Here is a 12,936-nt window from a genome sequence, read left to right as displayed (position 1 = left end):
ATTATTCAGAGTTTGAGAAATGGGGTAATGGTTCTTTACCAGCCCTAATGAGGTAACAATATGTCATGTAAAAAATGTACATTTAAAAATATTTTTCCTTCTACCTTATAATTCCCTTTAGTCACCTCAACCCACATTAGTCAAGTGTGACCTTCATAAACCTGCAGAACAGTATGCAGAATAAAGGGTCAGAGCAGTAAAGATAAGCATAACATACTCTACCGATCCCTTTCCTTGTACCTCAGGAGAATGAACCAAATCCTATAAGAGAACTATACTCAGTAGCCCTCTTAGGTGACCGGACATGAAGTGAGCAGTACTTCTCCTGAGTCAACTATGCAGAGGCACAACCACCTGGCAGAGACTCAAATGAGTATTAGAAGCAAATCCCCATCCTTCCCAAATATATACCAGAGGAGGGTTACTATTGTTGAGTTGAAGGGAGAAGGTGAACCCCTTCAACTACCTCTCTTTCTTGACTCTGAAAGTTGATAGAGAACAAGTGGTATGAAAGTGCAGGCAGCAAATGTACACTCTCTTCCACTTATTCTCTCCTAACTACCTTCAATCTCATGTATGATTCTACACTATTAAAATGTACACTGAAAGTAACTGATCATCTTCTACAGGACAAAGGGGCTTGTCTGAATTCTCATCCTCCCCAGTCTCCCTGTGGTGTAGCATTCAAAACTCTCCTTCCGTGTCTGACGAAATGCAACATTCTCCCGATTCCCCACTTTATGGTTGTTACTTTCTCTTCTCTGTTTAAGTGACATCCTTAATTTTCTGTTAATGAAAGGAAATGACTCTTATCTTTTCTCTCCATACATTCTCCCTCAACAATTTAATCCCTTACCTTGATTCCTATTCTCTAAGTATATACAATCTGAAAAAACCTTCTCCCAAACTCCTCCGTTCATGATTTCAAGATCCACAGCCATTTCCAGTTGCCTAAATATTCTGCCTTACCATATACACAAAACCACTTTTATCTTCCACCCCAACCCACCATCCAAGAAAAAAACATCCCTCTCTGGATTTCTTATTTATATTAATGACCTCATCATTTTCATAGTCATACTTGCTGGAAACTAGTGTCATCTTTGACACTTCCTTCCTTCTTTCTAATGTTCCAAATACATTTAGTTCCTAAATCCAGTAAATTGCACCTCTGTAATGTCTCTCCTATCCTCCTATATTCCTCTTGCCACTATTTTAATGCAGATTTTTACCATTTCCCACATAGATGACTCCAAAGACCTCCTTAATTGGTGTCTTTTCCTATAGCCTTCCTGTTGCTACATTACTCTTTCTAAAGCACATCCCTGGTCATGGTTCCTTGGTGAAAAACTTCTAGTGAGTTTTCACTGGTTAACAAATTAAATCCAAACTTCTACTCAGTGAGGCACTCCAGGCTTTAGACCTCATCTCTTTCCTTTTTATTTTACATATATATATGTGTGTGTGTGTATATATCTATGTGTGTATATATTGATATACACTATATATATTGATATACTGATACATATATATATGTATATACTTATATACACACATACACACACACACACACCTATGTTAGAGCCAAGAGGACTTTTCTCTTGTCCTGAAATAGTCCCTACATTTTACCACTGCGTACTCTGGCATTTATGAACTTCCCTCTATCTAAAATACCTCTGCTTATTCTTTTCAACTTTATACCCATTCTTCAAAGCTGAACCCAAATGTCATTTTCATGGAAGTTCTCTCACATCTTCCCCAATGGATGGTAATTCACTCCCTTCCTTAAAACCTTTTAGCATTTTATACGTACTTCTGCATCTTTGCCTGTGGGCATGTTCAGAACTTACTATCACTTGAAATTGCTTTTCTCTAAAATCTGGAGCTCTGAAATCTCCCTCTCTAATCAAGTTTTCCTATTCTTCCCTGACTCCACTGATTGCTGTGAGTGTATTTTGCACTCACAGCAATCTTTGATTTTTCAATTAGCAATAACCTATGATACAAAAAACTATCCTCCTAGTCTACTGTTATCTTATATTATCACTTGATCATCTCCCCATCCTAAATCCCAATGACAGTATTTTAACAACAACAAGGATATCCATCTCTACCTGGATATTCCACAGACACCTCAAATTCAGTATGACTGAAACTAAATTATCTCCCTCCCACAAACTTACTTCTGTTATGCTTTCTAGACTAATTAAACAATCTTAATTCCTTACTCACTGCATATGTTCAGTCACTCACCAGGATATACTGAGACCACCCCTCAATCTACAAATTCTTTGTCGCTCAGTTAACATTGCTAATGAGGATCTCATCACTGTTTATCTAACCAGTCCTTTTGCCTCCAGTAGTTCCTACCTCCAATTCATCTTCTATTACAGTAGTTAAATAATCTTTCTTAAACACACTGACCTAAAAGTGTCACACTATCCAGCTTAAAAACCTTCCAGGGTTCTACATTCCCTGTAAGACAACATCCAAACTCCTGAGCATGGCATTCAGCACAGATCCTAGGTTAAAGACACTGACCCACACTGTCTTCTGCTTTCCTGCAATCACTATTACATGGTGGTTGAACAGTTCTCCCTCAAGTCTAGTTCACCTATCCTGTGAAAACTGCATCATACATCAGACTTCCCCTTTCGCCGCCTCCCAAACAAAGTCTCAGTCCTCCTCTGTATTTCTACATTACGTTGTTCATGTAACTAGCAGACCTCTTAACACACTACATTACACATGTACTCACTGGTCATCCTCCTCCAGTCTGTGGGCTCTTTAAAACAAGCTTGTTTTTATTCATCTTTACATCCACAGGATCTAGTATGGCACATAAAAAACTTTCAACAAATGTTTATGAAATAAATAATTTCAGAATGCCTAAAATCAATCTACCCTGGGTAGATTGGTCATTGATTAATCATTTATCATTGATTAATCATTTATCAAATGATTTAGGGTAGAAATGGTAGAAAAGTACAAGTGGGTCCTAAATATATAGGTGAAATGAAATGAGAGGGTGATTCCAGAGGTGAGGGCAGGAACAAAAGAGCCACTGAGATTATGCTTCTCTCTTCACCCTTTTCCCCACAGATTGTTGAGCCACGCGAGAATAATAGGACTACAAGGAAGAAGCAATCAAGCCAGCAGACAGGCAGAAGAAGGAGTGAGCAGGGAAAAATAAAACCCTAAACTGAAGCTGCAGAAAGGGAAGTGTCTAGGGTCACAGACTACACACTCAGGGCTTGCTCGCAGCTACTCACTATCATCACCATCACTGCTTCACCACCCATAACTACGACTACCATTTACTGATCACTTACCTATCACGCACCAGACACTATGCTAAAAACACCACACATACCATTTAATGTCCATGACAACCCTATCAGCAAGGTATTATTCACACTTAGAGAAAATGAAACAAACCTAGAAACTATCAAGTACACTGCCCATTAAGTACACTGCCCATTAAGTACACTGCCCAAGGTTTCGCAGCCAATATGGTAAGTCACAGGGCCAGAATGTGAACAAGAATCAGGCTTCAAGACCCATTCTCTTTCTGCTCTACTATTCATGAGCCAGGGTTTACATAAGTTGGGGACTGGCTTTACTGCTTTTGCATTATTTAGTTATCTTTGTAAGCCCATGTCTTATTTTCTCTAGTACTAAGAAAGGTATTTTTGAGGGTAGAGTCCATGTCTAATATTTTGTATTTCTTTCCTAGCATCTCATAATGAGCCTTCCATATTTGATTAATTTCTTACTGTACCTATGTACTAGCAGAAATAAAAGGGAGATATATCAATCTTTAGTTAGTATGAAGCCAAATATAAAAATTTAACTCCTTTGACAACTGTATGTGCCAAAGTAAGTCATCAATAGTAACAGGCCCCAAAACATAAACCACAGCTACAATATCAAGGTTAGTTTGTGTTTGATATAATAATAAAAATGCTATTTAAAATATATTGCTCTTTTTTTCATATATAGGCATAAATATAATAATTACTAGGAGTAGTCACACATTGTATTCAGCACACAAACAACTTACTTAGATGTGGAAATAAAAATGCTTTAGGTAATGGTAAAACCTTTTTTATTTCTCTTTTAGAAAGATATAAAAACACTTGAGAGTGGACCTGTATCTTCTACATAGGTTGAGTTCTAATGTCAATGTCAGCACATGAGGCAAAAATCAACAGGGGACAAAAAAATCCTTGAAAATTCCTTAAATTTCCCTTTAAAGTTTCGTATAATACAGTACCGGCTCTCAATAAATCTATCTCAGACAGTTTTTCCTCCTACATGGAAGAGATCACCACTCCTTCTGCTTCATGCCACATGAAGTATCTGGCTCATGTTAGGGCTCATACTGAATGAAAAAGCATTCATTTACACACTAGAATCATATTCAACACTGTGAGATTCTTAGACCGTATCAGTTCCTGTAACAGGTATTTAGGAACTGATTCCATCTGAGACAACAGCAGATTCACACTTCCCATCTCATGATTGCTAGGCATATGTTCATTATGAAAAGAGAGCTAGAATTACCACTGTATTTAAATTATTTGGTGTTTTGCTTTTGGGTGTTTTGGTTTTAGTTTTGGTTTTTGGCTTGAGCCCAAAGATTTGAATTTGAATAAATTATATTCCCAGAAATGTGACCCTACTATATATGCCATCTCTTATTTATTGTGCAACCACAGACATCTAGTGTTTTAGAAACAAATAATCAAATACTATAGTGTAAAAAGAAAAAATACTTAACCTATCTTACCTTCATCTATTGATGCTTCACTACTGTATCCATCATACTCTGCAGAGAGAGGGCTATATTTCTGTCTTGTTTCCCAAGTATAGCTCTTTTGTCTAGAATCTGCCAATGGTAGTCTGGAATTGTGTGTTCTGGATAAGGCCTCATGATATTTACCCAGGGCTTCATCTTCACTTTCAGAGGATGAACCATGCTCATCTTTGTCAATGTAGGAATTATCTATTCGGAACGACAAGGAGAGCAGATCAAAATATAACGCAATAAAATGTAGCGAATTTGCTATAGTTACATACATGTTACATGCTTATATATGTATCACATATATTCATACACACACAAATATATATATATATATATATAAACATATATATACACATCACACAATCTGAATTTTCAGCTTTAGAAAAATATTTTTTCATTTAAGAAGCCCAAGCTTTAGATTTTTATGTTTTAATAGAAAAAACTGACTTGTATATTTGCATTATATAAGTAATATTAGTCATAGGGATTTTCCAACCACGGTACAGGTAAACAGAGTAATAGGGCTCTCCATCTTACACAATTTTTTTAAAGCATCAGTAGCACACAAAGGAAGTTATAAGTATTGTCAATACATATGGACCTGATTCAAATAATTCATGCTACAAGAGACATTTTTGGTTATCATCTTAGTCAAAATTTTCGTAACTGATGACGCTCAGTGTTAGAAGCAGAACAAAGAAATGGACAGACATACACTATTGATGGAATTATAAGTGGTACAACTTTTCTAGAGAGCAATCTGGCTATACATATCAAACTTTCTAATCTGCATAGTCTTTGACCCATTTCTAGGAATTTACCAATTCCATTTCTAAGAATTCAGCCTAAGAAAATAATTAGCAAGTGAGCAATGATATGTATTTGAGACAATTTACTGTACTGTGTTTAACAGCAAAGGAAAACAAAAATAAAATATAAGCTAAATGTCCATCGCTGAGCCTTGGTTAAGTAAATTATGATACATCTATGAAGTGATATACTACAGTCATTAAAAATGAGGAGGTGAACTTACAAGTACACACAGGGAAAGAATAACTACCACATCATGTTAAGAGAAAAGAGAAACTTTTCTCATGTTAAGAGAAAAGAGAAGAAAAGAGATTAACATACGTATGCCTACATGCAACATATACACACATACATGCAGTATAAGTTTACACGTACATACAAAAACGTCTGGAAGCATATACACCAAGCTTAACACATTATTTGTGAAAGGTAGACTTACTATGAAAATTTTACTTAAATATACCCAAATTTCAAATAAATTTTTCAGAAGGTAAATTAATTAATTTTATATTATTTTAAAAAGCACTAGTTATTACCATTTTTTTAAGGTAAAAATTTTGAAACTGCATCATGTTGAGATTCATTTAGACCATGATGCAACCTTCTCAGAATTATAAAACAACTCTAGAAGGATAAAGAGACCATAGCAGTCAGAATTTATTAGTTCAGTCTAGATATTTCTCTCATTATACTCAGCTAAGATCATCTGCACTAGAGGAATCAAGGTTTGAAATTCAGGTGGGGAGACACAGAACGAGTAATTTTAAAATATGGGATAGAAATTGAATGTTTAGATTTAGAAGTAAGGGAGCTTGGACGTCACTAGTCTAAGTCCCGCTTTTTAATTCAGCAAAATAAAACCATCAAAGGGTAAAACTTATGACTGATGTTATATTCTGCACTGTCCAGTTTAGTAGTCACCAACCACATGCAGCTATTTAAACTAAGTAGAAATAATAAAATTTAAAATCTAGTTCTCCAGTGCTACTAACCACGTTTCAAGTGCTCAATAGCTACCTGCGGACAGTGGTTACTGTTTGGAGCAATATAGCTATGTAGAACTTTTCTATCATTGCAGAAAGTTCTATTGGACAGTGCTGAGATGGCAGATCTAGTCTAGAACCTAGGCATTCTGACTCCCAGCATTTAGCACTTGTGGTGGTCTTAAGGCAGCAGAAGAGCTCCGAGGAGGGTAACTAGAAATTCACCTACTACAAAATATTACCTAAAGTAGCCCTGCATTCAGGAACAGAGAAGGAAACTCTTCCTCCTCTTATTATACCTTATAAGCTCTGTCAGAACCTAGGACACAGGTACTAGCAACATTATAGTTCAGCTAATGAAGGGACAATCCATATGGGTCAAATGATTTTCAAAACGATTTTAGAACATAACATGTTTCAGTTTAGTACTGACTATAATCTAGAATACTTCAGAAATATTCCATTTCTTTTAGGCAGCAGCATGTTTCTTAATGAAAACAAATCAAAACAAAATTTAAAATTCTGTATTGCTACCTGCAGTATTTATTACTAGCGTCCATTCTACTGTTATTTTATGAATAAAATAATATGTAAACTATTCTACTTAATTTTATTTCTCTTTTAATTTTTGCTACTTCAAGTAATAAGGCTACCAAAACTAAACCAAGGCTACCAAAAAAACACTGAATCTGACATTCAAAAAACTGCTACAAGAACAGACTTCAAAATGGAGGTATTTCCAAAAATTGGCATTCCTTTTTAATCAGCTCATCCATCCTGGATCAGCCTCTATTATATCATTTAAAAAACATTCAGGGAGGGTGGGAGGGAGGGAGATGCAAGAGGGAAGAGATATGGGAACATATTGTATATGTATAACTGATTCACTTTGTTATAAAGCAGAAGCTAACACACCATTGTAAGGCAATTATACTTCAATAAAGATGTTAAAAAAATAAAAATTAAAAATAAAAAATAAATAAAAAACATTCATATAATTGATAAATAGCAGACCCTATTATGCACAAAGTCATGTAGCAGAACTGAAACAGTCTTCTTCATTTCTACTGCTACTCAGTATTTTGGTTATTTTATGACAATGTAAATATACACAAAAATTCTGCATGTATCTTTTATAAATAAAAGCCATTGTACTTCTGGCCTTGTGATCAGATCAGCAATTAATGAAAATGACTAAGGGATAGCCAGGTGTAATAACTAGCGATATGAAGCAATTCTGCAACCAAAACCAAGTAACTGTCAGCTAATTGTTTTAAAAATTGTCACAAATATTGTGGATGAAAACTATAACTGCTTAGTTGGAATCTTAATTCTACATAGAGAACTCATGAATAATAATAGATTGTTCATGTATACACATTGGAAACATATAAGTCATATAAAACTTAATGTATGGCTAAATGAATAGATACATATCCTGAAGCATATTATTCAATAAGATAAAAATCTATTGCTCTCAAGGAAAAACATAAAACATTTGGTACATTCTTACTAGGAAAGATGTGAAGAGCAACACGGTATAAAGGGCTTAAGGGTTGGTTACAAAAATATAAAATTTTTAAATCTAACTATAGCACACCAAATAAATTCCAATTAAAGTATGCACACTACTTAAGAAAACCACAGAATTTCTGGTTGTAAAATAAATGGGTAAGTAAAATTAAGTAAAATTAAGGCCCTTAAAATTGGCCAAATAATGCAGGGACCAGGGGCAGTAACTGAATTAGAGGTATACAAATAACATGAATGCTTTTGAAATGACTGTAAGAAAAAACTGCATGACTTTAAAAATGTCTCCCAGTAAGAGGATTCAAGAAAGTCTTAAATTAGGTATACAGACGTGTATAGAAAAATTTAGAAATTTGGATGATGTTTTCCTAATGTAAAAAATCAAGAGAAAATTTTATCACTCAAACTCACATTAGGAGACCTCACCTTTTTCTGGTATTATCTCAGAATATTTTTCATCTTTACTCTTTGCTGTTTCTTTTTTGGCAGAAATGGCTTTGTTTTTCTTTGTTTTTATGTCTCCTTTCACTTTGTAGTATTTTGTTGGATTTATTTGTTCTTTGATTTTTCCATAACACTTACCTTTAGAATTAGTTGATGTTGCTGGATGCATGTCTTCTTTCTTAATGGATTTCTGTATCATATGTCTATTGCTTTCCAAAATACCTTTTGGAGAACATTCATTTCCTGAACACTTATTCCCTTTGGATCCTTTACTTTTAATATGTTTTTCAGCCTTCTTTAAATAATTTTCTTGCATTTCTTGAAATCTTACCTCCTTTAGGTCATGCTTACCATTATTGGAAATTCCTAATCCATATTTTCTACATCTGTCAGTACTTTCAAGTTCTTGACAAGTAGATCCAGCCCTTGCATTCTGCTTGCTAACTGATATCCCACCATCACTCATCTGGCCTTTCAAAGAAGAATCACCAGCAATATCGGTTTCTTGATATTTTGATTGCGTCTGTTGTCTATTATTAATATGTTTAAATACTCCTTCTTCATTCATTCCTTGATCTTGTTTTTGTGAAACTGAAGTATTATAGCTATTTATTCGATTTGCTTGGTGCTCTAAATTGAATTGTGTTTTCTGACAATTAGTGTTTTTGGAGACTTCTGGTAACGTGGTATTTTCTCGTTTAGAAGTATCTGCAGCTTCTGTTGCTGCAGGGCTTTCCTCTTCTGGGCGAAAGCCACTTATCATACTTGTTACCTGTTCAGCAACCGAGTCAGTGAAAGCATAGCTGACTTCCCCCACAGCAGTGGTCAAATCTTCCACAGCATTACTGATTGTGTCCACCAGAGAGGACACTGAAGGCAGATTCTGCTGAAAATTTTTGAAAAATGCCATTTTCTAATTCCTTGTTCCTAAAAGGTGCAATAATGGAATTTTCTCTTCTCAAAAAATCAACCACTTTCAAGTGTGAATTTAACATTTACTTAAATGGTACTATTCATTAGCTCAATATCAGTATTTCACATTGTATCTTTTAATTTTTCTGTAAATGCTTATGCAATGGAAGAAATATGTTGAAGTAAAGACGCTTCAAAAAAAAAATCAAACCACTTGGTTTAAACGTAATGACTTTTTTCCCACTCCACAGCTATCATAACAGCAGCAAGACAATATTTTCCCCTCAAATACTATTGAGTTTTTATTCTATACCTGCAAGAAGAAGTATAAAAAGGATTTTTATTATGTACTTTTTAGTTTATTTATTAATAGTCTATGTATGGGAACTACCCTATCTTATTAACAAAGTACCAATACCATTTCAAAATAAAAAATATATCAAGGGTTTCCCCTATATATTCCCCTAAATATATACTCGCTTACATATCTAAACAATTTTGCATAGAGGTTAGAATAGGCAAGAGCAGAGGGTGAACATTTGCAGAGTTGCTATTACATGTAAGGCATTGTGATTTACAAATTTTATCTTACTTGATCTTACAATAACTCTAGGAGGTAAATATTATTATTCTTATTTAATAAGTGAATAAGAAACAGTCTCAGAAAAATTAATAAGGTCCCCGAGACCTTTCCAATGGATCCTCAAGGTCAAAACCATTTTTACAATAAGAGTAAGAGGATATGTAACTTTTCACTTTCATTCACTCACAAATGAGCACTTGGATTTTCCAGAGGCCATATGACAGACTGAATGCAGAAGCAGATGTGAGAATCCAGTTGCTTCCTTCTTCTGTGCCAGTCATTAAAGAGATTTGCAATGTAAAACAATGTCACTCTTCTCACCAAACTTTTTTCATTTTGGTTTTAGAAAATATATAGTTTTTAAAATGAATACATTTATATTAACATGTAATAGGCTTATTGTTGGGTTTTTAAAAATAAATCGATAAAAAATATTTTAAAATTTTCTTAGCCTGTAACTTCTAATTTGGTACATACCAACAGCTATAACTCACATAAACAAAAGCTCTTTGGGGTCCTCAATAATTTTTAAGAGTGTAAAGGGATAAGACCAAAGAAAAACCAGAAATGCTATAACACAGAATTACTGGAGGTTGCTAAAAGAGGTATCTTTAACCAGTTCATTCTACACAAATGATGAAAAAACAGGACTGAAGTGACGTATGAGAAACATTAAACTTGATCAAACCAAAACCACATAAAGTACTATAGTTTCCTAATGCAAAAGCTGCACGATGTAATTCAATAATAAGATTTTCATAAACAATGAGGCTATCACTTTTTAAGTTATCAGAAATAAGAGAAAAGCATCTCTTCAACATTTATACATGGACAAGAAAAGCAAGGTTTCTCTTCTATTGTTCCTTAAAATTCTTCTCAATTAATGTCTTACTTTTACAATTTTCAACTTGCTCCTGCTATCATTTACATAAGCCAGTCTTTGGAAATAGCAAATAAAGAACTCTTGTAATGATTTTAAAATATAAAATTTTTTCATAAGAGAAAGAACAGTTTCACAGCCCTCATCTTTCCTGCTATCTAGTAACACTAAGTCATATAATATGCCTGTGGTGCCAAGGGAGGGAGAAGAACACTAATTTTCATAATCAGACTTTATACACTAAGTTACCAGGGAAAACCACCTTCTCCAAACAATAAAATTATCCATCACTGAGAATTCAACAGCACGTAAAGATAAAGGGTGAATACTTTCAAAAGCCTTCTAGGGACACGGGAAAAAAGCTCTCTAGAGAACTATTTGGACAATGGATTAAAGCATAAAATGTAATAAGATACGTCCTTCTTCTTAAAGCATATCTGTTCATATAATAGGCTCAAAAGCATACCTTATATTTGAAAAATAAAAATGTCATTAAATGATGGTATACAATTCATCTTTATGCACTATGATAGCAATTCATGGGCAATAAAAAGATAACTGAACATAATTTACTGAATACATCTTTTACTCTCAGAATAGTGGCTCAAGGTTAGTTTACTACATGTCAAAATCAAGCTTTTTATTGTATATATATATATATTTTTTAAAGAAAGTAATAAATAGTACAGACAGAAAGACCAAACAAGGGAAAGCAGTGATATGATACTTACAAATTTTATCTTGTGAATTCTTCTTTGTACTGTATCCTGAACCAAGATCTGGAAACCCGCCAACATTTTCAAAACAGAACTTCTTATTAATATAGAGAAAAAGGAGCAGCATCAAGATAATAAACACCCCAACAGCTGACAAAAATCCAACTGCCTCTGGAGATACTAGAGGGGAAAAAAAGTCACAGCTGTAAGCATTTATTCTTCTTCAAGTTACAAACAAGAAGGAAACCCCTATACATGTGTTAGATTACTGCCTTATTTGAATTATATTTAAAAAATTTCATAGTTCACAACAGTTCAGTTTATAAGAAAAACAAATTGCACAGTTTAATGAGTTGTTCAATTTACACAAGAGTATTAAAATCTTCTAAAACTTTCCCTATAAATTATGTGGGAACAATCTGAAAAGACGAGTCTATAAAAGAGGCAGTTATCATATGTTTAGTCCATTGAAAAGTACTACAAAAATTTTAAAACAAGAATTAGAAAAACTTATTTCCCAAGCACAGGTCTATCACTTAATCGAATTTATGAGAACGTAGATGATTCTTCTTATCTCTAAAAGCTTCAAGGGCCTTTTTTTATTAAACAAACTCTGGACTTCTTGACATTGAAAACTGCAGCCTCTCTTTTCAATATTACACTCCAATCAAATGATTCCACTCACTGCCTCAGAATCAGCTATAGCATTACCACATGCCTTGTTTTTGTTTGCCCTCTTCCCCTTGCCTGGAGTGACCAAGTGTCCTCTCTACCAAATCCCATTCATTCATTCAACCAACAAATATTTTTGGAGCAGCAGCCATATACCAGGCATTATCACATACGCATTTCCTGTCTTCTTTGAACAGTCTAGTGAAGGCAGTTACAACATGGTGCAATAAAGGTTATGATTGGGGAAGAACAAGGACTATGAGAACTATAGAAATACTTAACCCAGTGTTGAAGGATCAAGTAAGCTTTTCTGAAAGTAATGGCTGCTGTGATTATATTTTCAGAATTATTAAGAATTAGCCAAGTTAACACTATTCCAGGCAGAAGAAACAGCATGTGCATATAGAGACAGGAGATCACAATATATTCCAGAAACTCCATGAAACTTTGTTATGATGAACTACCAGGTTCTCAAGAGAATCTGATCTCAAGAGAATACATGAAATCATCCAGGGAGATTTGGCAGAGTGAGAACAGACAAAACCTTCTCCAACTTCTCCAATCCTCAGCAATCTCTTTTCTTTCAACTTTTGCAT

The 12,936-nt window shown here is 34.3% G+C and overlaps 1 protein-coding gene across 3 annotated transcripts in view; it reads right to left on the bottom strand.

Moving 5' to 3' along the window:
• SYT14 (synaptotagmin 14) overlaps positions 1-12,936 on the bottom strand; it is a 273,225-nt gene that overhangs the window by 141,017 nt on the left and 119,272 nt on the right. For 2 of the 3 annotated variants that reach the window (XM_082400110.1, XM_082400111.1), the window contains exons 3-4: positions 11,684-11,848; positions 4,793-5,008 (exon numbers count right to left, since the gene is read on the bottom strand). In XM_082400110.1, the coding sequence (XP_082256236.1) occupies positions 4,793-5,008; positions 11,684-11,848 (381 nt within the window). Of the gene's footprint in view, positions 1-4,792; positions 5,009-8,559; positions 11,849-12,936 lie in introns of those variants that run through there. The other variant, XM_082400112.1, reaches the window with a different exon arrangement.

The sequence above is a fragment of the Balaenoptera borealis genome, assembly GCF_965194805.1.
Source record: "Balaenoptera borealis genome assembly, chromosome: 1".
In the NCBI taxonomy this organism is placed as follows: Eukaryota; Metazoa; Chordata; class Mammalia; order Artiodactyla; family Balaenopteridae; genus Balaenoptera; species Balaenoptera borealis.
This window is presented reverse-complemented; position numbering and strand designations above follow the sequence as displayed.